Consider the following 26,531-nt stretch of genomic DNA (forward strand, 5'->3'; position numbering starts at 1 on the left):
CTTGTATTAACACCCCATGATCGGTGTTAAAATATCGATGGTTATGAAGAGGGTGGGATGAAAGTACAACAGGATAGGAGTGGGATTGGGGGATAGGGGTTGGAATTATTCCAACAATTCCACCTGATTTGCCAACAATTCAATGGCAGCATCGAAGTCTAAATACGTAACGGCGGAGGGAGGGGGGGACTACACTAGGCTGTAGTCCCTCCCAACCCCCACACCCCAATACCATATATATATATACACATCATATATATGTACACATATATATACTATATATGTACTACATATATATATCCTACAACATATATATACATATATATACTACATATATACATTACTATATATATATATATATATATATATACTTATATATAGACTATATATATATATGTTTGTATATATCTTTTATGTGTATTTTCTAGTAAGTGTATATATATATATGTTTGTATCTTTAGACTATGATGTTTTATTATCTAATAGTAATGAATGATACATAACAATAGTAACTTTCATTCTATTATTATTTATATTAAACAATAATACATAACAATACTTATGTGTTCTAGTTGTATCTTACATGGTCTTTAATTAATTTTCATCAATTTTAATATGTATTTATGTTAAACTATTGGGTTACTTTATGATACCAAACATTGAGATGAATTTTCATCCATAATATCACTTTAATAAGTTGTATTGTTGTAAAATATCCTCAAAAAAAATTTCGGGACCCCCTCAAAAAAAATCAAAACAAACCAAAATGCATCAGCTCACCCATGATCAATTCCTGACTCCGCCCCTAAATACGTTAGTCGTTTTCACAAAAAAAAAAACTACATGCCTAAGAACAAGTTTAGTAAGAGAACCTCGCTAACTAGATTTGGCCTTTATGTCAATCCTCAAACTGGTTTCGGTCAATTCTCAATGTAAGGAAAAAGTAAACTTTCTTTCATTAATCTCTACATAAATTTAATAATCAAACTGAGATAACACGTGTTTCTTTGTCTTTATTGTGGCCTAGAACTTCTACGGTTAGTGTGGTTGATCGTGGAAGTCATAATTCGAGGATGAAGAAGAAGTCGTCCCAGAATGAGGACGATGTTAACTCTTAAATTAAGAATGAACATTCCGTCAAGGTGTTTCTTGTTTTTCTTGATAAAATAGATTTGAGATCATGCATTTGTATTGAAGTATTTCTTTTCGAATTGGTGTTGAACTTGATGTAATGATTTAATGTTGAATTTGTTATTTCTTGTTATATCTAGTTGTTTGTCTTAAATTTAGATACAAAGTGTTATTTGATTGAATTTGGATACATAGTGTTTTATGGGTTGTTTAGCAGTTTAGCTTCATTTCAAGGGTATCGAGTAGTGGTTCACTCATCACCAAAAGAATAAGTGCTTCAAAGATCTTATAATTATAAATACTCGGTATATGAAAATGATTAATCTCAAGAATTATGCATATACTAAATGATGACACGAATCATTATTTAATTGACAAATATCGCATTTGTGCCACTTGGAATAGCAATAAAAAAAATTACACATTACAAATCATCGGTTAACGGGCACGTTATCTCTGTTATGACGAAAAAGTGGTAAGAGGGCTCCTTTTAACCATTGTTTTAAGTTATATCCCTTCTTCCAGGTGTTAACATGCAATTTAAGATCATAGTGGGAACATGTTTTTTCATTGGAATCTGTGTTTTTCAACACTCTGTTATGTGAGAATCTCGAGAGTCTTGAATTCAATAATATATTGATATAAATCATATCTTATAATGGCCATTTGATTCATGAACGGACAAGGTCACAAGGACAACTTGGTGGGCAAAAGAGAAACGGTTTTTCCTCCCCATCAATTAATAAAAGTAAACTTATTATATCATATCAATGTAGATCAACAAGTATATTTAATATATGTTGCAAGTTATTCTTTGTACGGGATGACCCATTCGTTTATATAATCATACATGTATCTAAACCGTTAAATCATAATAGGAGGCATCAGATAACCATATGCTAATGTCAATTAAACGAAGTGATTACCATTCACAAACTCTATTGTGATAGTAATACATTCATGTTGAGGTGAAATTGTATAGAACGCAGAGGCAAAAATATCAAGCACTATTCATAACTAAAAACGCGTAAAACCACATTGTACTTAGAAGCAATTAAGTAATCCATATTTGGCATTGACATCCAGTTCTAAAGCAGTGCTGCTCTATCTATTTCAAAAAATTTTAGTGACTTCTCAAGCGGTGCTGGTCTATCTGTCAATGCCAATAGAAGCATGCAACTTCACATTAAGAAACAAAGGAATGGAAGGAAAAAAATGGAGACCTTATACCCCTGAAAAGTAGCTCAATCGAACACAGGGAAATGCAATCAAACGGACCACAAGGGAAGTTGAATGAAGAAGTGGTCTTTTAAAGGCAACAGCCAAATGCCATCATGATATACTATAGTAGTATAGTATATCATGTGAAACTTTAGTCCCAATTGCCATCATCACCGTTGATGGGACCCTCTGATGAATTAGACATAGAGACCGAAGACAGAGAAAAACAAAAGACAAAGACAAATCAAGCAGACAAGCACGTGAAACACATAAATTTCCTTTTACTTGCTTACATGTAAATTTCCTTTTCGCCTATGCGTTCTATACCTCCACCTCAACATGAACGTACATATAACTATCACAATAAAATTTGTGAATGGTAATCACTTTGTTCAATTGACATTGACAGATGATTACCTAATGCCTCTTATTATGATTCAGTGGTTTAAAATAGATGTATGATTATGTCACTCCGTACAGAGAACAACTTATAGCAAGAAAACCAAATACATATAAGCTTGTTGATGAACCAAATACATATAAGCTTGAAGAACACAGACTGTTCAACATTGCTTACTGAAACATCAAGAAAACCAAAAGCAGATTAAAAGAAGCTACAACAACACCATTCAACCAAGAGAATCCAAACCACATGAGGCAAATCAAATTTGCTGACAAGAAAGGAGGAGCAGCATCCAACCATATAGAATGATATGATCTGATCATTGAAGAGCTACCCTTAGCAAGAATATGGGGGCACAAATGATTCGCCCACCGACGCACATGAGAAATTGACCATGCTTCTGTACGTACTTCTCAAATCATGTAACATTTGTCTAGGGCAAGTGTGCCACCATTGGTTGCGCCACAAAATCTTAAATTACTGGCCCTAATTAACCCTCCTTTCCCCACCACAACATTAAATCAATGAACCTAATTGACGTTTTATAGGTTTGATGGGGATTGGAGGCTCCAATTCTACTCCAAAACTATGTTAAATCATGAATTAAAATACGTAATTAAATATTTTGGTGTTCATAATGTTAAGACTATAGTAGATTTTGGAAAAAAATTATAAATACTAAATTCTAAACCCTAAATCCTAAATTCTAAAACCATAAATCCTAAATCCTACACCCTAAACTCTAAACCCTAAACCCTAATTTATAACTCCTAGATTCTAATATCATTTTCAAAAAAAAAATTCATGATTTAACATGATTTTTAGGAGAGAATTGAAATCGGAATTGGAGCCTCTCTTATCCTGGTTTGATGGCATCACAACATTAAATTAATAGCCTTAATGATGCTTTACAGGTTTGATGATGGGTTGGGGCTACAATTTTTTAGCTAGTGTTAATAGAATGCTTCCTTTTGCCATTTCTCTTAACACTTAGAATTGGGTATTCTCGAAAAAAAATCGTGTTAAATTATGGTTTAATTATTACGTATTTTGGGTGTTCATAATGTTAGATTATAGTAGATTTTGAAAACAAAAAATTAAACCTTAATTCTTAAATCTTAACTCGTAAATCATAAATTCCTAAACCTAACATGTTATTTAGAAAAGGGGGGAAAAAAGCGCTATAATTTAATATGATTTTGACAAAGAACAGTACTCAATTCAAAGCTAAAAGAAATAGGTCCACGTATTGTCGTGTTGTGGTATAGATCTTATCATATTATTTCATGCTCCATGACAAAGCAATAATTTTATATACAGCCTCTCATCATTTCCACTTTATACAGCACCATATTTGGACAAAAAATATTTGGTACGACTCTTCTTATTTTATAATTCTTATCTGCTGCATGTGACTCCTAGAATGTGACCCAAATTATGATTAAATTCACGATATATTAAACTAACGATTTGTGGATCTAGATATATAGATAAATTAATTTCATTCCCACAATTTGTTAATATAGACATGAAGAATAATTTCATGTTTTTGTTGTAAGCAAGAATGGATTCCTCTGGAGCATCCCAGATGAGAAAATCTTTCAAACACAAGAAGGATTTAAGTTCATTTTTGGTATTGACGAATGATGATATGATTGAAGTTAAAAGGAGAATATTCTAGACGTTGGGATTTGATCCAATTTACCCTATTGTCATATGAAAATTTTGACGTGCACGTGTTTTTTACGGTTCGAATTTATGTTCATATAGAATGTTCAAAAGAACAAATTTATATAATATCGTTTTTGATTAGTAAAAAAAATTTAAATCGTTTTGACAGTTTTTTTTTTTTTTTTAGGGAAAGCATTTAAATGGATTAGCACATCATCAGGTTATTAATTTGAAAAGTGGAATCACAAGTTTAAGTCCAACTTAACTTTTTTGCCTTCAACTCCTTAATGCAATTGGATTTGAATTTGTGTCCAAGAAACCCATTATTATATCTAAGAAAAATGATAGTAGGAAAGAAATGGCTTTATTAAGAGGAGACGTATTAAAAAACATTTGATGAAAAAATTATTAAAATTAAAATTGTAATTGTTAATATTCAGATGATTTTTATTTTCTTTATATTTTTTTTAAATTCTTCTTGATTATTCCGATGATTTGTGGATTAAAATTAAAATTGTAAATAATAACATTCAGAGAATTTCTAAATTTTTCCTAACATCAAGAGGATTTCAGACTAACTAAGGGTCTGTTTGGTATCACTTTTGTTTTTTGTTTTTTGTTTTTTGTTTTAGTTTCAAAAAATATTGTTTGTTTGTATTTTCTGTTTTGGTTTTTATGAAAACCAAAAATAAGTTTTCAAAATTTTTGAAAACAAGAAAAAAAGGTTTTTAAAAGTTTTGAAAATATAACTAGTTATAATTATTATAGATTGCACTGCCTTTAAGATTTCAGATTGCAAATTGTATAGAGATATGAAGACAATGATCAAATATACTTTGGGTTATTATTTTATTTCGTATCTTTTTTTCTTTCTACTGATGTTTTCAATGGTGATATACGTTGCAATAGACACGGCAAAGGCCGCAGTTATGAAAAATATAGTGGTATGGATATATTCCATTATTATGAAAATAAAAGCATAAACACATTTTTTTTTCCAGTTTTATGTTTTCAATTTTTGTTTTCAGTTTCAAGTGTTCAACCAAACAAGTTTCAATTTTATGTTTTATGTTTTTATTTTTTATTTTTGTTTTCAAAATTTTTATAAATGATACCAAACACAACCTAATATTAGCGAGTAAGATTCCGAGGAAATCTAAAATTTCCTCTTAGTGTAAATTTTTTTTTTAACAAAACATATCTACAATGAATTTTATTTAAATTATTATTACTTTTCAATTCAACATGTATGATTTAGATTTTTTTTTTTTAAAAATCTGATGTTGATGTCAACCATAAGGACTTATTGGAATACTAAATTGAGCTTATCCTTTTAAAAGGAAGGTTTTTTTTTTCTTTCTAAAATGATGTTATTTTAAGGTAAATCACTCTATAATAATTAATCTTTAAAAATTCAAAAAAAATTAAGGTGGGGACAATGTACATACCGACAACTCCTGAACCCCCCCGGTCGTCCACTCAATTTATATTATATTATTATCATATAATAGATATCTTTATATATAAAAACCTTACCAATCAAATTCAACATAGTGGACCCAGCAGTTGACACCTTCCCTGTCCCAAGAGTTTTTGTACGTTACGTCTTGCATGACATATTGCATGACATATTCTGCCATAATTTAATTTATAACCGGACTATCTATATATGTAAATAAAGCTCAGCAATAAACCAAGAGAGACCAACATTATTGCATCTATCGGAGACTACAAAGTGTCGCTGAAAGCAAAAAAGGGGCGATGGAGATTCAAGTGAGGTCGTCAACAATGGTCCGTCCAGCACAAGATGAACCAACCAGGACCCTGTGGAGCTCCAACTTAGACGTGGTGGCATCAAGGAAGCATGTCTCTCTGGTATACTTTTACAGGCCCATAACCATTAATGGTTCTAATAGGAGTTTCTTCGACACTGGTGCGCTGAAAGATTCTCTAAGCAAAGTCCTGGTGCCCTTCTATCCCCTCGCCGGGAGGCTGGGTTGGGATCCTGATGGGAGGATTCAAGTCAACTGCAACGGTGAGGGAGCTTTGTTCGTGGAAGCCTATACAACTTCTGCTATAAACGATTTCGTTGATTTAAAGGCTCCTACTTCACAACTCCTGTCTCTGGTCCCCGTCGTTGACTATTCGACTCACATATCTTCTTATCCGCTCCTTCTCTTACAGGTAAGATCGATAACTGCTTATTTCTTAATAGACAAGTATAGATATAGATCCTTACAAGTGGTGCCTTACTGGAAAAAAAATAAATCTGCAGAGTGAGATGATACTCACTTAGTCTGTGTGAGTGTGGAGGTCTGAAGGAGAGGAGAGAGAGAGAGGGGAAGGAATTGGGTAGAATTTTTTGGCTGATTTTTTAGGGCAAAAGAGTATTTTTCATCCCTCAATTATTGTTTGGGTTTCATTTTTGTCCCTTAGCTTTTTTTTCCCCTTTTTCGTTTCCCAACTATGGGAAAGTATCATGTTTATCCCTCGAATAAATCCTGCCATTGAAAAATCCTACATGGTATCTTATTGTTCGTCAGATTAGGGTTTTCGCAACTTCAATCTCATTTAAAATGACGAAAATGATACTTTTCGATGGTTGAGGGACACAAATGGAAGAAAAAAAGCTTAGGGATAAAAATGAAACTCACCCTCTAATTGAGAGATGAAAAATATTTTTTTAGCGATTTTTTAGGCCGGTGAGTGGAATTAATGGGTTAGATGTAAAAAAAAATTGCACTATTAAAATATAATAAAATTTTATGTTATAATAGTTGTAAAATGAATTAATTTTAAACAATAAAAAATAATTTTAGAGTATGGTTTTAGAAGACTTGTGGAGTGGTGGTATTGTTTAGAGAAATTGTAAATCTGTATAAAATATAATTAAGAGTATCTGTTGTGGATAATGTTCGGAGAAAAGAGAGAGAAATACATAACATAAATGTTATTGTTAACTAATGAAATGTTGTTGTTGTCGTTGGTAGGTGACATTTTTCAAATGTGGAGGAGTATGCCTTGGACTTGGATTGCACCATATCTTTGCCGATGGCACCTCACTTTTCCATTTCATGAGCTCGTGGGCTGAAGTGACGCGTGGCCACTCCGTAACCGTTCCTCCTATATTTGATCATCATCTCCTTCGTGCTCGGGTCCCACCTACCCCATCATTCCGCCACACTGAATTTGATCCCGCCCCTTCCGTATATACCCCTAAACAATCCTCTAAATTACAAGAAACTCCCTTGTCTATTTCCACAACTGTCCTAAAAATCACCCCTCATCAACTCAACACCCTGAGACTGAGAACCAATGTGAAATCAAAATATAGTAACTACGTTATCTTGGCCGCTCACATTTGGCGCTGCATGTGCAAAGCACGTGGCCTTCCTGATGGTGAGGTAACAAGCCTCTACATTCCTGTGACTGGACGGTGCAGATTGAATCCAAATCTGCCACCTGGCTATTTTGGTAATGCAATTGTAAAGGCTAGAGCACAAAGCTTAGCTGGGAAAGTCCAATCTGGGCCGTTCATTCAAACCGTGGAGAGCATCCATCAAACAATAAAACGAATGGACGATGATTACTTAAGGTCGGTCATTGATTACTTGGAAGAGCAGCGGAACCTTGACCTGGTCCGGGCAACATATTCTTCCAATTTTAAGTATCCGAATCTTACTGTTGTGAGTTGGGCTGGGTGTAATCTGTATGATGCTGATTTTGGGTGGGGCAGGCCCATTTATGTGGGCCAAGCGATGATTTATTTTCAAGGCGCGGTTTTCATATTGCCGAGCCCATCAAACGATGGGAGCCTTTGGTTAAATATTGGGTTGGAGGCTGATCGTATTCATCTTTTCGAGAGATACTTTTATGGGTTCGATGCGACCCCAATAATACCGTCTACGTTGTGATAACAAAAAGGAGTTTGTTTTTTTTTTTCAGGATAAACAAAAAAAAAAAAAGAGTTTTGTAATTCAAATATTCATATGATTTTCAATTTATTATTGGCTTTTGTTTTTCTTTTATTTACTCTCTTCATAAATTATCTTTTTGTCTCCTCTAAATTCTGGATGAGCGGGCAACGGGGTCTACTGTAATAAAATTGCAAAAATACTATATCCCTGTATGAAATGTCTAATATGCTCTTAAATGTAAATAAATCAACACAATCATCCCGATTTTGTTCCCAAAAATCAACACTTCCGTCCGATTTTGTTATCAATAATCAACAGCACCATCCCTATTTTTGTAACAAAAAATCACAGGACTGTACCATTTTTTTAAACAAAAAACGGATCTGATTCCTTGATTACGTCAATTACCCAATTTAACACCAAAAAAAATAATTTACATCGCACCATAATTAATTAAGTCTATGTCAAACTTCATAGTTTAATATCGCAGTTCTTTCAAACCCAGTGCATCCTGCTAGTGCTAGTACAAATGCGAAGAAGCCCATTTGGGGAGGATGCTTAGCATTTCTTATTCTCCAATCGATACTTCATCTTATCCATTTGGGGAGGATGCTTAGCAGATGTCTCAAATCTCTTTTAATTGATCGATAAGAACACACCATCTAACGCAGAGAGAGAGAGAGCTTTATGATCCAATGGAAAAAATATGGGGGCTACTAATATGAAAGGACCATGAAAGGGTTCTGTATTTTTTGAATTTAGGGGTTAAAGAGACAATGTGTGTGTAAAACTTAACAATAAAATTTTTAATATTTATACCACAAGGGTAAATTGGTCTTTTCACTACAATTTTGTTAGTAGATTTATATTTTCTTTGTGTAAACTTATCATATTCAAAAAAAATAGTCCAAAGATGTTTTTTTGTGGTGTGTAAATAAAATTTCTCCAAAAAAAACCTTCACGATCTTGACAGGGCTGAGGACGAAGGCATCAGAATTGGAGATGATCGACGACTGCAGCTATTATGCAACTGCCACCCATCTTAACATTACTAAAATGAATTAATTACAATAATGTGATTCAATTTTCAATCTGGGTCTGCTTTTGTGTTGTTGCAAATATCACGAGAGAGATGGTCCGGTGGGGAGACCTGGTAATACCTTCTATCCGCTAGAGACGGGGAGGTTGGGGTGGAATCTGGATTTTGCGAATCAAACGATGGCTCAGTTTTTATGGAAGTCCTTGTTCAGTTTTTATGGAAGTCCTTGTTCTTTCAGGTGTTAAAATGCAATTAGTGATACCAACGGGAAAATTGTGTGATTAAAATATTTTTTATTTTTGGTTTTTCTTTCTTTCTCTTATTTTGCTCCCTCCATAAATTACTTTCTTTTTCCCTCTAAATTCTCTCGTGAAGCGCTTAGAAGCCGTCTCTCGTCTCTCTCTCTCGCTTCCCTCTGCACTTCCAAAACAAAATTAAAAAATGGCCAAATCAGCCCATAAGTTTTGCTTGAGTAAAATTTAAAAAATCTGAGAGATCAAAATCAACACAGTAATGTCTTTTTGTTAATACATACTGTATTTATTGGTAAATTAACATTATATACTCTACATCTAGATCAAGTTTCACCAAACATCTATATAATGTATACCCTAAAACGGCGAGTCCGAAACTGGGTCTAGCACGCGAATGATGTTAGTATTATTGGACGTGGCGGAAGGGGACGTGAACAGATCTGCCAGATCCCTCTTTTGCGATCAATTCCGACATTGCATAAACTATTTTTCATAAGGATAATGCTAAAAACCTTCAAATGTCTCCCAAATCTATGTGATATTAAAATAGTCATTGATGAAAAACACACATGTAAGACTCACTTTACATCCAACACTCCACATTAAATAAAGATCTTTTGGGATCACATTTTAAGGGTGTTAAGTATTATCATTTTCATAATACATATAATATGGCAGGATCTTTCTTTCCAGATCATGGGTCCATGCTATTCTGTCTTGCAACACATGCAATACATCATCAATTTTGCTTTCTTTACAGAGATCACACTGACAAAATCTAACAAAGGGGACCCATTCGTTCAATTATTTCAAATTAAATAACATGGCAGGATCTTTCTTTCCAGATCATGGGTCCATGCTATTCTGTCTTGCAACACATGCAATACATCATCAATTTTGCTTTCTTTGCAGGAGTTTTTTTCCGTACAGGGATTATTGGATGTTTTAAATACCAATATAGGACTCGCAAACAATTTTTTACCAAAATGATATTTGACGCTGATACGAACAGCGTCATCAAAATTTTTTTAATATAATGACGCTGTATACAATAGCGTCAAATGTTTTTAAAAATTACTACACTAATGACGCCTTTAGCAATAACGTCATTTGAAGATATGAAGTTTTTATACTTATGACGCTATTAAAAATAGCGTCTTTAAAGATTTGTTTCAATGACGCTGTTACTAACAGCGTCATTGTAGATCGGGAAATGACGCTGTTCCAAACAGCGTCATATCTTTAAGAATAAGAAATGGGTCTGGAGGCAGAGTCATTTCGCAAAACGAGTAACAAAACCTAAAATCAGAGAAAAGGTAAGGCGCAACCCATCTGTGGACTCTCCGTCACCGGCGTGGCTCCGGCTACTCCACCACGTGCGTTCTTCCTCGTCCGGCGTGCCGCAGGTGTTGCCCACTTTCTTCCTCCCCGGTTTGAGTTGCAGCATCCTTGGTTGAGAGATTTTCGGACACTTCCTCCACCGAGATAATCTTGACAGCCCGTGACAAATCCACCAAAGGTAATAGTCGGTTTTTCATTTAGATTAATGCAATTTATGTGTAGTTCATTTAGATTATTGTGATAATATTTTTGATGGGATTGTGGGTTTAGATATAAGTGAATTTGGTATTATTGGAATGATAATTTTGGTTATGCATTGTACAATAGACACGATTAGGCTTTACATTGCTGCCAAGTTTGATATAGGTTATTGGGTTTTTGGATTTGGTACAAGATTAGGCTTTCAATTACAGTCAGGTTTGATTATTAATTTGTGGGATGATAGCCTAGTTGATATGTTAATTCTGGTATGTTTTGGTGAAGGTGATAATGACGACACCATGGAATCAAACATTTTCATTTGGATTATCCGATGAAAATGATGGTGGTAGTTCATATCAGCCACAATCACATTCAGTGAATCTCATATTTATTCCGGAGATATGTCATGGAGAAGATGATAATCTTTTTGATTCAGCAATTGCAAACAACAATTTGGAAGGTGAAGAAGATGAATATTCCTTTGATTCTGATGATAGTGACAATGATGATTTGAACATACCTGTTTCCAGGGTAGACAATATGGCGGGATTTGACGATGCTATGGATCAATCTGATATGCCATATCCAATTCATGATTTTGGAAATGTTGGTACACTTGGAGAGGCAAGCTGTAATGATTGGGAGTACAATCGTCAAGTTGAGTATGATGACATTGTAGCCAGCCAAGTTTATGAAAATAAGAAGGAATTACTCCATGCGGTTAAGACTTGGCACATAAAAAACAATTACCAATATAAGACAGAATGTTCGAAAAGAGGGGTAGTTCAATTAAGATGTGTGAAGGAGCCAAATTGTACATGGTATCTTCGGGCAATGTTGAACGAACATTTGAATGTTTTCAAGATAACAGTGATGAAGGGTCCCCATACTTGCACAAACGCTTCACTCAATCAACGCCATAAACAATTGAATTCAGAGTATCTATCTGAAGAGGTGTTTTCATTGGTAAAAGCTGATTTGAAGATAAACATTGCAGCTATCCAAGCACATGCCGAAACACATTTAGGGTACTCAGTATCGTATCGGCAGGCTTGGACAGCAAAACAGAAAGTTATGGAAAAGTTGTTTGGTACATTTGAAGAGTCATACAATGTTCTACCTCGGTTCTTTCATGCTTTGCAAATCTCTAATCCTGGATCAGTTGTCAATTTTCATCATAAGGAAGTTATTAGGGGAGCGGCCGTATTTGAACGGGTGTTTTGGGCATTCGCTCCTTGTATTGTTGGTTTTCAATTTTGTCGCCCGTTGATAAGTATTGACGGCACCCATCTATATGGCAAGTATAAGGGTAAATTGTTGATTGCAGTGGCATTTGATGCAGACAATGACCTTTTTCCCTTATGTTATGCACTTGTGGATAATGAAAATAATTCCAATTGGGAATGGTTTATAGATTGTATTCGTACATATGTGACAGACCGAGCTGGTATTTGTGTGTTATCTGATCGTCATGCTAGCATTAAAAGGGCAATGCGAGAGCGATGGCCCGAGCCATTTGCATACCACAGGTTTTGTTCTAGACACTTTGTTAGCAATTTCATGGACAAGTTCAAGGATACACAATTGAAGGAGACAGTTAAGCTGATGGCGAATGAGCCAATGAAGGAGAAGTTTGACTTATGGATGTCCAGGATGAAAACTTACAAACCAGAAGCATGGACTTATCTTCAAAAAGATGGGGTTGAAAAGTGGGCATTATCATATGATGATGGCCATCGATATGGAAACATGACTACAAATATGTCTGAAATTTTCAACAGCGTCTTGAAAGGTGGGAGGTTTTTGCCAGTTACTGCCCTAGTCCAGTTAACCTTCTACCGTTCAAATAAATATTTTGTAATGCGGAGGATTGAGGCGGGAAATTCCCGGGCTGAAGGTCGTGAATTTAATGTAATTGATATTTTTTTAAGTATTGATATAATTTTTTTTTACATTACTAATTATCATTGTTAATGCAGATTCTGAGAGTTGATATATGGCGCATACGCGCAGTGCTCGGACAGCCCCTCGAGCCACTAGGTCCGCAGTTTCTAAACCGACGGATGGCAGTGTTTTAACAATGCAGTCTGAGCATCGATCTGAGGGTGTTTCTAGTGGCCAGGTTAGTATATTTTGTGTTATAAATACTAACTCGATAAAATATAACTTTGTAAAAATAAAATTTCTTTTTGTAGTATGTGCGGGACTATATCACCTTTAGACATCATCAACTATGGCCATTAGATGCACGTGTCAGACCCTTTGTTATTCAGTCGGGGTTTTATGGTGTCACTCAGATTGGTCATATTAAGCTCGACCAAGGATTATTGACTGCATTAGCTGAGCGTTGGAGACGCGAGACTCACACTTTTCACATACGAGGTGGTGAGATGACAGTCACATTACAGGATGTTGCGATTTTATTGGGACTTAGAGTAGACGGACCAGCAGTTATTGGGACTGGACAACATCATTGGGATGAGGTGATGATGCGATTACTTGGTCGAGTGGCTAATAGTAATGAGAGGACCGGTGCATCTTTGTCCCTGACATGGCTATGTAGGCATTTTGGTCATCTCAATCCACCTCATGATGATGCACCGGATGAGGTTCTACAGTGTTATGCTAGGGCGTATATTATGGCCATGTTTGGAAGCATACTTTTCACCAGCACCATAGGAGATAATATTTCACTAATGTATCCACCTTTATTAGAAGATCGACAGGCGATGCGCGAACTTAGTTGGGGAGGTGCTGTATTGGCATGCTTGTATCGGAATTTATGCCGAGGGTGTATGCAGGGTACGAGACAGATGGGTGGATGTGTGCTTCTACTTCAGGTATTAAAAATATTGTTATTTTCTCATGTTTGTTTGGGGTTTAGGATGTCTACTAATGTTTGTATATATGCAGTTATGGTCTTGGGAGAGATTGCATTTATGCCGATTAGAGGTACCTCCATTTCAGCCACCTGGAGAGGCTTATATTGCTGGAGGAGAGGAGCCATTACGACCACTTGGGGCTAGGTAATATAATTGATTTATGCTCCTGATATAACATAATTGATTTGCATTCAATCTAATGATAATGTTCTGTAGATGGAGTACTCGTAGGACTTACAGACATAATCCTCGACAAGTCCTTTTATTTGCAAGAGATGAGTTAGATTGACAAGCCCATCACCAGGTACAACGATGACAAATGTTATTAAACTACTTAAATAGTTGTTACGTGCATCTAAACAATATGAATAATCAAATATTTTGATAATAGGTTGAGTGGATGCCATATACTCCAGAGCGATTGACTGTTGCACCAGTGGTGTGCATTGAGGGTGCTCGAGTATGGAGATCGATCGTTCCCTTAATATGCTTCGAGATAGTAGAGCTTCATTGTCCTTATCGTGTTATGAGACAGTTCGGGCTATCTCAACATATACCTGATCCAGTGGATACCATTGACAAGTTACATGAAATTACCCGAAGGGGTCGCGGGGATGTTAATTGGGTTGACCATCACGCGGAGTGGCTAGTCCAATGGGATGATCGGTTAAATAGAATAGTGCAGGAGCGGTTCCCGTATACGAGTCTTGAGGCCTACATGCAGTGGTATTCATCTATTACATGTCGATCTATTACATCTGTCGCTATAGCCCCTACTCGTCCAATATTGGAGTATGAGCCTCACGGAAGTAGATTACAGCGTGTGGTAAATCTTCTATCATTTATCCATAAATAAATTGTGCATTGTTCCAAACAACTAATTACTTTATCTTTCATTGGTACGCAGGCAATTTTGGAATTGGCGGGTGCTAGGAGAGCTGCTGCTTCTTTGAGGGATGCGGTTAATGATGCTGTTGCCCACAACTAGTTCGCAACTTGTCGTGATATTCTGGATGAGCTCGGTGAGGGACATCGTCTAGCTGATGTTATGACAAATGCTGGAGAAGGTAGACCACCACGAGTTCCTCGACGTACACGAGGTAGAGCACGCGGACATGCTGGATTTGGTACTGACTTCACATTTCAGCAATCACAACTGACACAAGAAGCTCAGGCTCCAGCACCATCTACTACCCCTAGCACTTGGCCGCCACGTACTAGGCGGAGGACTGGCATTTAAACCGCTTTGATTTTATTACTTAACTTTAGTGTTTGAATGAATTAGAAACTTGAATTCGTACTATATGTTATATGATGTCGTGTTATTCACTACGTGTTATTATGCCATCAGATATTGTGATTGTCTCAATTTTTTACAGGTTGGTTTGTCGTGGTTCTCATAAACGGTTTGCAAATTTCCAATTGGCACTACAATGACGTTGTTTGTGCTAGCGTCATCATTAATGTTTTTACTAATGACGCTATTATAAACAGCGTCACTTTTAAAATATAATGAAAACGCTGTTCCAAAGAGCGTCTTTAGATTTGAAAAATTACTAACACTAGTGACGCTACTAGAGACAGTGTCATTCCTGATGACGCTGTTCATGACAGCGTCAAATACCATTTTGGTAAAAAAATGTTTGCGAGTTCTATATTGGTATTTAAAACATCCAATAATCCCTGTACGGAAAAAAAAAACTCTCTTTATAGATATCACACTGACAAAATCTAACAAAATCTAAATGTGATAGGTCAATGAATCTCTTGGCTAGGGATGGCAACGGGTCGGGTACCCTTCTAATTAGGAAATACCAAAACTGTTTCTATTTAAAATACTCTATACCAAAACGTTCCAAAACCATTTTAAAAACCATTTAAATTTCCAAACCCGGAACCGTTCCATAACAGTTTACCATCGGGTATCCATTTACCATTTAACTTACAATATTTTTATTTTTTCTTTGATGATTATATTAATATAAATTAATATTTTTATTTTTTCTTTGATGATTATATTATATTAATATAAATTAATATGATTTTATAAGTCAAATTAGTGTAATTTATAGTTTTATTAGTATGATTCTATAAATATATACGTTTTAATATGTTTTATCATGTTATAATTTAGTATCCTAGTAGTATACCTTTATAGATGATTTATAATATTATTACTATAATGAATCTTTTTATTAAACGGTTCGGGTACTCTAAACCCGGTATCAAAAACCAAACCCGACCCTAAACCATGACGGGTTTGAAAACCAAAACCAAAACCATTTCCAAAACCTATAGGATCGGTTTTCGGATTTTAAATGGACCGGATACCCTATGGATAGTGCTCGAATCGGGTTTTTTTGCCATCCCTACTCTTGGCAAGAATTTTGCGGGTTTGCCCAATAATTGAAACCCACCATGTGTGTGGGTGTGTACATTGACTACATATTGTAGTTGGTTGTTTTTTTTAAATAAGGATAGGTATCTCAACAGACTTGGATCCTAGTTATCTTAACTACTTAGTTGCACGCACATGATATCATGTGCATCATGTCAGACATGTAGAACTCACGAATTCACTTAGATCCCTATGCATCCAACTGATCAGTAGATAGGATTATTTGAATACCAACTACTGAGATCTTTATCATTTTCTATTTTATATATAAAACTATCAAGAGGTCCAAAACATACCATATGATCACAACCCTATCTAGTTGCACTGCCTTACATTCATCGATGGAGATTCAAGTTAAGGAGTCTACAATTGTACGTCCAGCCGGAGATACACCTAAAAAGAGACTGTGGAGCTCAAACATGGACGTGGTGGCATCAAGAACGCACGTCTCTATTGTCTTCTTTTACAGGCACAGCTATGATTCAAATTTCTTTGACACTCGTATGCTTAAAGAGTCTCTGAGTAAGGTCCTGGTGCCCTTCTATCCTGTCGCCGGCAGACTTGGATTTGACCCAAATGGTAGGATCGAAGTCGACTGCAATGGTGAGGGAGTGTTGTTCCTTGAAGCCCATACAGATCGTTGTATTGATGATTTTCTTCATCGCTTCAATTCTCATGCTTCGCTAGTGCCGGTCGTTGACTATTCAACGGACATGTCTTCCTATCCTCTCTTTCTTTCACAGGTAATAATTTCATATTTTATATTGGGTCTGTTAAGGAATGCGTTGTGTTTTGACATCTTGCAATAAAATGAGACAAGTTTTGAAACTGTGGTGAAGTGAGTTTAATTGCGATAACAAAAATTGATTGGCGCATCATTAAAAATTTTGTGGGGGAGGTAAAGATAAAATTGGATATTTTTCAGTAGAAAAAGTTATGTGGTTTAACGTCGAAAATGCATTCAACGGAGATGCTTCAAATGTTGAAACAACTCACCGTGATGGCGGTGGAATCATAATGCATTGTTTGACCAAAAATATTTTTGCCTAAACTCGGTGCGTTCAAACCAAATACGATACATTTAACAGGTGTAAACACATTACAAAACGCATCCAATAAATCTCATTATTTGTTCTTAATCTAGTGGTAGCCATTTCTTAATATTGCGAACAAATTGAATCCTAAAAAAGATATATTCTCATTTCTTATTCATGTTGGTAGGTGACATTTTTCAAAGGTGGAGGAGTATGTCTTGGAGTTGGAATTCACCATACCTTATTTGATGGCGTTTCGACTTTCCATTTCGTCAACGCATGGTCTGACATGACACGTGGCCTCTCCGCCACCGTTTCACCGATATTCGATCATGATCTTCTCCGTGCTCGGGACCCACCTACCCCTTCATTCATTCACATCGAATTTGATCAACAACGTCCCTTGTATACCCCCAAAGAAACCAAGGAATTACAATCAAGTCCCCTCTATATTTCCACCGCGACCCTGAAGATCACAGCCCTTCAACTCAACACCCTGAAAGCCAATCTCACAAATTACAGTACCTACGAAATCTTGGCAGCCCACATTTGGCGTTGCGTGTGCAAAGCACGTGACCTTCCTGTTGATGAGATCACAAACCTATATATGGCTGTTGATGGACGGCACAGATTGAATCCACCGCTGCCACGTGGTTACTTTGGTAATGCGATTTTTAAGGCTAGATTACCGAGCTTAGCCGGTGAAGTCCAATCTGAACCGTTGATTCAAACTGTGGAGAGGGTCCACAAAGTCATAAAACGAATGGACGATGATTACATGAGGTCCATCATTGATTATTTGGAAGTCCAACCGCACCTAAACCTCGTGCGTCCAACTCATGCTTTCAAGTGCCCAAATCTTCATGTTGTTAGTTGGGCTGGGCTGCCATTGCATGATGCTGATTTTGGATGGGGCCGGCCCATTTATATGGGCCTAGCGAGTATTTATATTCAAGGCGCAGCTTACATATTGCCCAGTCCAGTCAATGATGGAAGCTTAATGTTATTGATTGGGTTGGAGGGTGGTCGCATTAAACTATTCGAAAAATACTTTTATGCCCTCATGCCATCTAGGTTGTGAAAATTAATAGGGATTAGCAAAAAGATATTCGAATATCTATTTTTTTTATTACAGAGGAAGAGGAAGGAGATGGGGGAGGCTTGAACTCGAGACATCCATGAGATTTCACACATATGAGGGTCATCTAAGGTACTCGTGGTTCTCTATTTGAGTATCTATTTGTTTGGTGTGCAATTCAAATCCTATGAATTTTCGATTGTCCTACAATATTTGATGTTGCATTGCTGACTATATTAAATAAAAACTTAATTATGTATTATTACGAATATTGATATAATTTTTTTAATCGAGAATGACATTATACAGGTTTTTCCAATTTGTCTATGAAGAGTAGGTATAATTATATTAGTGTTTATAATTGATTTCTTCCGTGAAATACAAATCGATATGGCCTCATTGGTAAGTGCAACATGATCTTGTACATATATAGGAACCCATAGTTGTGATCCCGAATCCATTAAATAGTATGAAACATTTTCTTTTCCAAGTGAAATCCCTGAGTATAGGAAAGAGTGAAAAGTGTTTTCGTTATTGTAAAAAAAACATAATTATGCAATGTTGATGCTATTTAAATAAAAACTTAATTGGTTATATATTGTTATCAATATTGATACTCTTTTTTCGTTTAACAAGAATCACACCGTATAAATTTTTACTTATGACATCTTATATAGGCCTAGACTCATGTCATTAAGTCTGTGCGCTCAGGTATCGAGGCGGTGGCTATTGCATGTATAGTCCCGCTCTGCATTATGAAACTCTTTAGTTTGGTTATATTATTTATGGTTTTCTTTGACCTTTTACTATCTATTTTTAACAATAAAACATTTATTTGGATGCGACATTTATGATAATGACAGAAGATAGGGTGGTGTGGAAGATAAGTAATAATAAAAGTCTTAAAAAGACGTTCCCATACGGATTGAATTTATGGGGGATGTGGCTTAGTGGGGCTGAAATGGTGTGAGGTGAAATTCCTGAAATTGTTTTAAATTTGAAGTATTATTTGAATCTTATAGCTGAAATTGAAAGACTCTCTCTCATCCTTTTTCTCTATGACTCTTTCTCTCTTAGTGTGTCTCTTAGAGTGTGTTTGGATTGAGGGATTTGAAAAAAAAAAAAGAAGAAAAAGTGAGTTTCTTTTCAATTCTCTTATTTGGATAGTTTAGTAAAAACTAAAGAGAGAGATTTGGAGAGAATTGAGGAAAAGATTTCGTTAAAGTTTTGTCAAAATACGTCATCTCAAAATGAGATCATTTGGAGGGAATGGATACCTAATTAAACTATTTATAAGTCAAAAAACTTATTTTACTCTCCAAGATAATACTTAAACATAAAAGGTAAAGATAAATTAATAAAATAAACCAATATTATTCTTTTTTTTTTTTTATCTATTCAAACATGGGGATGAAAAAATATTATGCCTTCATTTCTCTTTCCTTATCTCTCTTCCCTTTCTCTTCTCTTCCATTCTCTTCTCTTCTCTTCTCCCCAAATCTAGGGCTGTTAAAAACCGAAAACAGAATCGAAAACGGAACCGAAAACCAAACCGTATTTTTTAGTTTGGTTTGGTTTATAGGTTTTCGGTTTACGGTTCACGGTTCGGTTCGAAAATTTTATTTTCGGTTTAAAACCGAAAACCGAAATTATTTTTACATATATTTTTATTATATATATATATATATATTTGTGTCATGTAGTTAATGTTAATATGTTATAATAACCATTTTTACTTAATTAGTGTAAAGTTACACATTTAGTGTTTAATGCTTTATATATAATTACAATATAATCAAAATTACTTAATAAAATTACAATATAATTGGATATGGGAAATAATTTTTCAATTATATCGGTTTAAATTGAAAACCGAATATCGAAACCGAAATTTACGGTTCGATTTAATCCGATTTATATATGTTATTCGATCTGGTTTGGTTTTGCTAAATATGAAACCGAAAAATTTGGGTTTAATCAGAACCCGAATCGAACCGAACCACTTCCACCCTTACCCAAATCCCTTATTCATCCAAACACACTCTTAAAGACGCAATTGTTTCTCTATGGAACTCTGGCTTTCCAGTTTCCACCATAGCTAATCGGCAAAGTCCACCATAGCCACGCCTCCACATCACCAAGAGCTGAATCTTTAGTTTTATTGAGTCTGCAATTGGGTTTCTCTTTCAATTATCTCAAATCGGTTGAAGTTTAAATCTTCAGTTTTATTGAGATTCAAGTTTTGTAATGGGATATCAGGAGTGATTCGAGCCCTGAATCATCAAGAAAACTTTAGTTTAGTCGCCCATGTTGAGGATTTTGGGAAGAAGACGATGCGAAGGACGATTTTGACGATTGCGGAGAAGAAAGTTGCAAATGGGCTCGGTGGGTTGTGACACCCTTAGAAGGGATTTCAGCTCTCCCCATCCCGAATTTATGACATCCCCATAAGACAAACTAAGACCAAGTCAAAATGTTATTTTCTCGCGATCAGGTCTCATGATATCAAAATTACCCTACACTAGAATCATGATACGTGACATAAGACGTAGAGGAGAACTTCGATTGAGGATCCACCTGACAGCCGACTAAGGTAGAAATGAAGTGCCCATCCTAGAAGAAAGCAGGCCGAGGAGGTCACATGAGACGTAGTGATCAAGAAGAGAGCGTCTCGACAAGATCGACATATTCCTTTGATATAAAATCATGCATACCTTCTCGACTTGACTAACCGAACAAGCCAATAAAATAAAATAAAAAAATATCTAGTGAGAGAGATTTGTACGTGGGGACGTGGTTGGGGTTAGGGTCGTACAATTTTGGTTCAATTCCTGCCACAAAACCCACCCACCTTCCTACAAATTTAGTATAGTTAAATTGAAAATAATAGTATCAGTTTTTCTTCAATTATTGTTATTGCACAAATTCGAATATATATTTTTAATTTAACCTAAAAGGATACCAATTATCAAATCATGACAGTAGTACAGTTGGGAAATCCACAATTGGGGTCCACGTAAATAAATTAGATTCAAAAAATATAATTTTTTGAAAAAAAAAAATTAAAAAAAGGAGAAAATTCGACAGCTATATATATAACAGCCAATTCTCACTATTTCCTCACACAAGAACTACTCCATTAAAGGTTAACCATCTTTTCCTTCGTTTTTTTTCTCTTCCTATTTTTGGTTTGTCAAAACTAACTACTAATTATGAACAAACAGTTTATACACATATACATATACATACATATATATATATATATATTTTCATGTGTGTTTATATATGTTGATTGGATGTGAAGACCAGGCCAATGAAGATTCGCATAATGGAGTCAACAACTGTGCATCCTGCCCAAGCCACCCCAAACAAGACCTTATGGTGCTCAAACCTAGATGTGGTGGCTTCGAGGATGCATCTCTCCACTGTATATTTCTACAAATCCAACAATGGCGGCTCTGATTTTTTCGACACTGGCGTGCTCAAGGAGTCTCTGAGCAGAGTCCTGGTGCCATTCTATCCGGTGGCAGGGAGACTTGGTTGGGACGAAGATGGGAGGATTGAAGTGAAGTGCAATGGTGAGGGAGTTCTGTTCATTGAAGCAGAAACAAGTTGTGAGATTGATGATTTTGTTGACTTCAATGCTCCTACTTCACAGCTTAAGCTTCTTGTTCCTTCTGTTGATTATTCTTCCATGGACATCTCTTCATATCCTCTCCTCCTGTTGCAGGTAATAACCATTAATTATGGCTTATCTCTTGCATGATTTTGCATTCATATTGTGACTTATCAAGAAGAACTAAGTTTATTTCGACTTTTTTTTTTCAATTATTAGAAGCTTTATTTTTAGTTATATGCCAAAAATAAATAAATAAACAAACACATTGTAGTTTGGTTATCAATGTTTTGAAATTATGTGGACTAAAATAATTATTGATTTATTTCAATAATTGAGCGATAATGGAATATTTTATAAATTGTAAGAAAATTCAACACAAATGATTGTTGAAAAGTTTGCTTTGGGTTTAAAGTCCCGCTCAATTTTGTCTTCAAAAGAACTTTCTACGATTGAGAGTACGTAGTTTATTTTAATTTATAAAACACTTTTCTTCCCTCAATTTTTTTCAATGTATGCCATTTTATTTAACATTCGATGGGTCTACGGATTGAACCAACCCACGAGCATATTCCTCTCGATGGAGAGTGTGCTTTACAGGGGACATAAGTAAATCCGACATGGAATAGCGTAATTTTATGCTTAAAAATACCCTCTATAGTTGAGCAAATGTATTAATATTATTGAAGAGAATTTTTTTTGTAAGAAAAGAATAATAATTTATTAAATAATAATTTTAATCTAATGAAATCCAATGGGTGATCTTAATAGGTGACATTTTTCAAATGTGGAGGTGTATGTCTCGGAGTTGGGTTCCACCGCACACTGGTAGACGGCACCGCAGCTCTGCATTTCATCAACACATGGTCTGACATGAATCGTGGCCTCGCCGTGACCGCACCGCCAGTATTCGATCACGATCTGCTTCGTGCTCGGGTTCCACCCACCCCTTCATTCCACCACAATGAATTTAAACACTCACCTTCCATATATACCCCCAAACAAACCAAACAATTACATTCGACTCCCCTCTCGACCTCCATAGCCATCCTCAAAATCACGCCAGACCAGCTCAAGACCCTGAAAGCCAACGCGGGATCGAATAATTACAGTAGCTATGAAGTCTTGGCTGCACACATATGGCGGTGCGCATGCCAGGCACGTGGCCTTCCAGACGATGAGGTGACAAGTGTATTTATTCCAGTAGATGGACGGTCTAGATTGAATCCACCACTGCCACGTGGTTACTCCGGGAATGCCATTTGTAAGGCCAGATTATCAGTCCTAGCTAGGGAAATCCAATCTGGACCGTTGATTGAAACAGTGAAGAGGATCCGTCAGACGATAAAACGAATGGACGACGACTACTTGAGGTCGGTGATTGATTACTTGGAAGTACAAAAAGATCTGAACGTCGTACGGGTAACCCATGGTTCCAACTTCAAGTACCCGAACCTGCATGTTGTCAGTTGGGCCAGGCTGCCTATATATGATGCTGATTTTGGGTGGGGCCGGCCCGTTTTCATGGGCCCAGCAAGCATTTACTTTGAGGGTGCGGCATTTATATTGCCGAGTCCGATCAATGGTGGGAGCTTGTCTTTGATAATTGGGTTGGAGAGTGAACACATCAAGCTTTTCGAGGACTACTTCTATGACTACAACCCTATGGAGTTTCCCGTTCAAAATGGACGTCAAGCTGTTCAGTTTGTGGAAGTTAAGTATTAATCATGTGTTTTTGTTTGTTATCCCCTTCAATTTTTGAAGCTGTTTTTGTGTTTTTTTGAAGGGTTGAGAGTGTTAATGTATGAACAAATAATCATTGCAATATGGTTGCTACAAATTAGAGTCATTTTAATGATGATAATGCACGCATTGATGAGATGATTGTTGATTAGAGACTTAGAATGTGTTTGGATTGAGAGAATTAGGGAAACATTATGACCTTCATTGCTGCAATCTGTCTCTTCCCTTCTCCCAAATTCCTCAATCCAAACACTATCTTAAAGTTGATCTACCACGATTAGTCGATTATCTACATACGAAACCTTACATATTTGTCCTTTAGACATTCGATATGAGTTTACGGTCCATACGCATAACATGGGTATATCATGTTTATGGTTCACATAACGATGTCAAAGTCTAGCGCATGAGCAAAATGATATAATAAAATTGGGCTAAAACCTAACACGTTGACCTAAAGATATTGGTTCACAGTAGGAATTAAACTAAGGACTTTTCGAGTCTATACATTTTAGTTCTAAAAAGATTCATCAACTAAGCTATTACCAAGTGATTGTCGGTTGTCTATATTAGGTGATGTCATGCAAGTTGCAGGTTGTTACTCTGCATGTCTGCAACTTGCATGTCTCACGTAATAGTCTACGACTCCACGTTGCTCAAGCCCTGATCCAGTTCTGGGTTTCGGGTTTATGATCATGACCACGAATGGGAATGCTATTTATATGAAGTTGTGGGCCCGAGAAAATATTCACGTCAACGACCCATGAAAATATTCATTATTACTGATGCAACTTTTGTCCCCTGCTCAACCATTTGGGCGACCACCCTTGGGGGGAATGTAACACATATTTCAATCAAGATCTAACAGGCAAAGCATAATAAGTACGCAAAAAAATCCCAGTTGAGAGCCCCACAAAGATATCTGGTCGTCAGATAGTTAATTAATGACAAAAAGATACTTTTTATCCCTTAATTATTGATCAGGTTTCATCCCTTAGTTTTTTTTCCCTTTTTTCATCCCAACTATGAGAAAGTATCTCGTTTGTCCCTCGAATAATTCCAGAAACGGAAAAATCCAACATGATATCCTATTATTTTGTCAGATCATATTTCTCTGGTGTACTACATAGATGTCACAGAAGCATTTCTCGACCCCCAATCTCACTTGAAGGATGAAAATGATACTTTCCAATAGTTAAGGGACAAAAATGAGAGAAAAAAAGCTTAAAGACGAAAATGAAACTCGTCCCATGATTAAGGGACGAAAAATACATTTTTGTCGTTAATTAATCATTAGATGAGCTAATCAGTATCAAGCCATGACCACTAAACATGACAGAAATGTTGAGGAGCAAAATCGGAAAAGGATTTGCTGGAATCATTCCAGCAATTTCACCAAATCTACATCATTGAATGTATTGGGTGTAGTGTTGTCAAATCAATACATTGTTGCATCGGATGGTGTATATCTGATGAAATTACTGGAATAATTCCAGCCCCCTATCCCGAGCAAAATCATATGTTCAATCATCAATAGTTTTCCATTGACAACCCCAAATCTAAACACATAGTAGACTGAAAAGACTTCCCACAAGCGCCATAGCCTGCCAGCTACATTTGGTAGCAGGAATCTTTAAAGAACATCAGTGGATTGGTAAAAAAAAAAAAAAAAAGCTTTTCCAATTTCACTTTGTGAGATCATGTGACAATAACTCTAACCAATTACCAGAAACGTTCAAAGATCCTATGATTGTTAAACAGAAGTAAACGGGCATACAGACCACCAAAAATTCGTCAACAGAAACAAAGCAGGCAATATAAGGATTTATTCCAGAGAAATTTTATTTACACAACATAAATTATCAACTTTACACCATTTTTTTACCTTATAAGTTTACATCCATAGTTGATAAGTTTACACCAAATATTTAATGGATAAATTAAACAATCCTTAATTTATAAAATTATGATTAACGAAGTGTTAAATTTACACACCTCACCAATTTAACTAAAAATATATTACGTATTTCAGTCATGTACTTCACATGATTGTTTTGTCGAAATTGAATTGCTATGCAACAAGATGAATCAGGAAAACTCAAAACATTGAATTTAGTAAAGCCACAAACAACCCAAGGTTCCCATCCATATGATTGTTGTTTAGAATTTTTTACCAAGGAACTTCAAGGAAGAAGTTGCTGCCACACCCATAACCAGTCTGACATTATTCCTCATACCTATAACCAAGCCACGTCAATTACATTCAACACAGACAAAAAAAAGAAGAAGAATTACATTCAACATATAGATTCTACGCAGCCACGTAGAAATAAAAAACAATTATCACTAGCATTTAACCCTGCTGCAGCAAAGGATGAAAACAACCCGTAAAAAAACTTGATCAACAAAGAAACTACAACCCAGACAGAGTTCTAGACGAGCAAAAAACCACAATAACCCAATCTCAAATCCTTTTTGTCAAATGTATGTATCGGTGCCTTGTTTCAATTTAGATTCATAAAATCGGATTAGACAAATAATCAGAGGGTATTTGTTGAAACCCTAAAATATTTGCCTCTACACGATGATCATTTTTTGCATT

The 26,531-nt window shown here is 35.8% G+C and overlaps 3 protein-coding genes across 3 annotated transcripts; all 3 read left to right on the forward strand.

Annotated features, from left to right (window-relative positions):
- The first annotated feature begins 6,107 nt into the window (after window positions 1–6,107).
- Window positions 6,108–8,454, forward strand: LOC119997643 (shikimate O-hydroxycinnamoyltransferase-like). The gene is made up of 2 exons (XM_038844787.1): window positions 6,108–6,610; window positions 7,417–8,454. Exons 1-2 carry the CDS (start codon window positions 6,188–6,190, stop codon window positions 8,338–8,340), a joined length of 1,347 nt encoding a protein of 448 aa, XP_038700715.1. The 5' UTR covers window positions 6,108–6,187; the 3' UTR covers window positions 8,341–8,454.
- Window positions 8,455–16,749: 8,295 nt separating this feature from the next.
- Window positions 16,750–18,729, forward strand: LOC119996582 (shikimate O-hydroxycinnamoyltransferase-like). The gene is made up of 2 exons (XM_038843271.1): window positions 16,750–17,201; window positions 17,680–18,729. Exons 1-2 carry the CDS (start codon window positions 16,758–16,760, stop codon window positions 18,571–18,573), a joined length of 1,338 nt encoding a protein of 445 aa, XP_038699199.1. The 5' UTR covers window positions 16,750–16,757; the 3' UTR covers window positions 18,574–18,729.
- Window positions 18,730–21,883: 3,154 nt separating this feature from the next.
- On the forward strand, window positions 21,884–23,918 carry LOC119997999 (shikimate O-hydroxycinnamoyltransferase-like). Its single transcript, XM_038845262.1, has 2 exons — window positions 21,884–22,300; window positions 22,958–23,918. Exons 1-2 carry the CDS (start codon window positions 21,884–21,886, stop codon window positions 23,909–23,911), a joined length of 1,371 nt encoding a protein of 456 aa, XP_038701190.1. The 3' UTR covers window positions 23,912–23,918.
- Window positions 23,919–26,531: the final 2,613 nt, after the last annotated feature.

The sequence above is a fragment of the Tripterygium wilfordii genome, chromosome 4, assembly GCF_013401445.1.
Source record: "Tripterygium wilfordii isolate XIE 37 chromosome 4, ASM1340144v1, whole genome shotgun sequence".
In the NCBI taxonomy this organism is placed as follows: Eukaryota; Viridiplantae; Streptophyta; class Magnoliopsida; order Celastrales; family Celastraceae; genus Tripterygium; species Tripterygium wilfordii.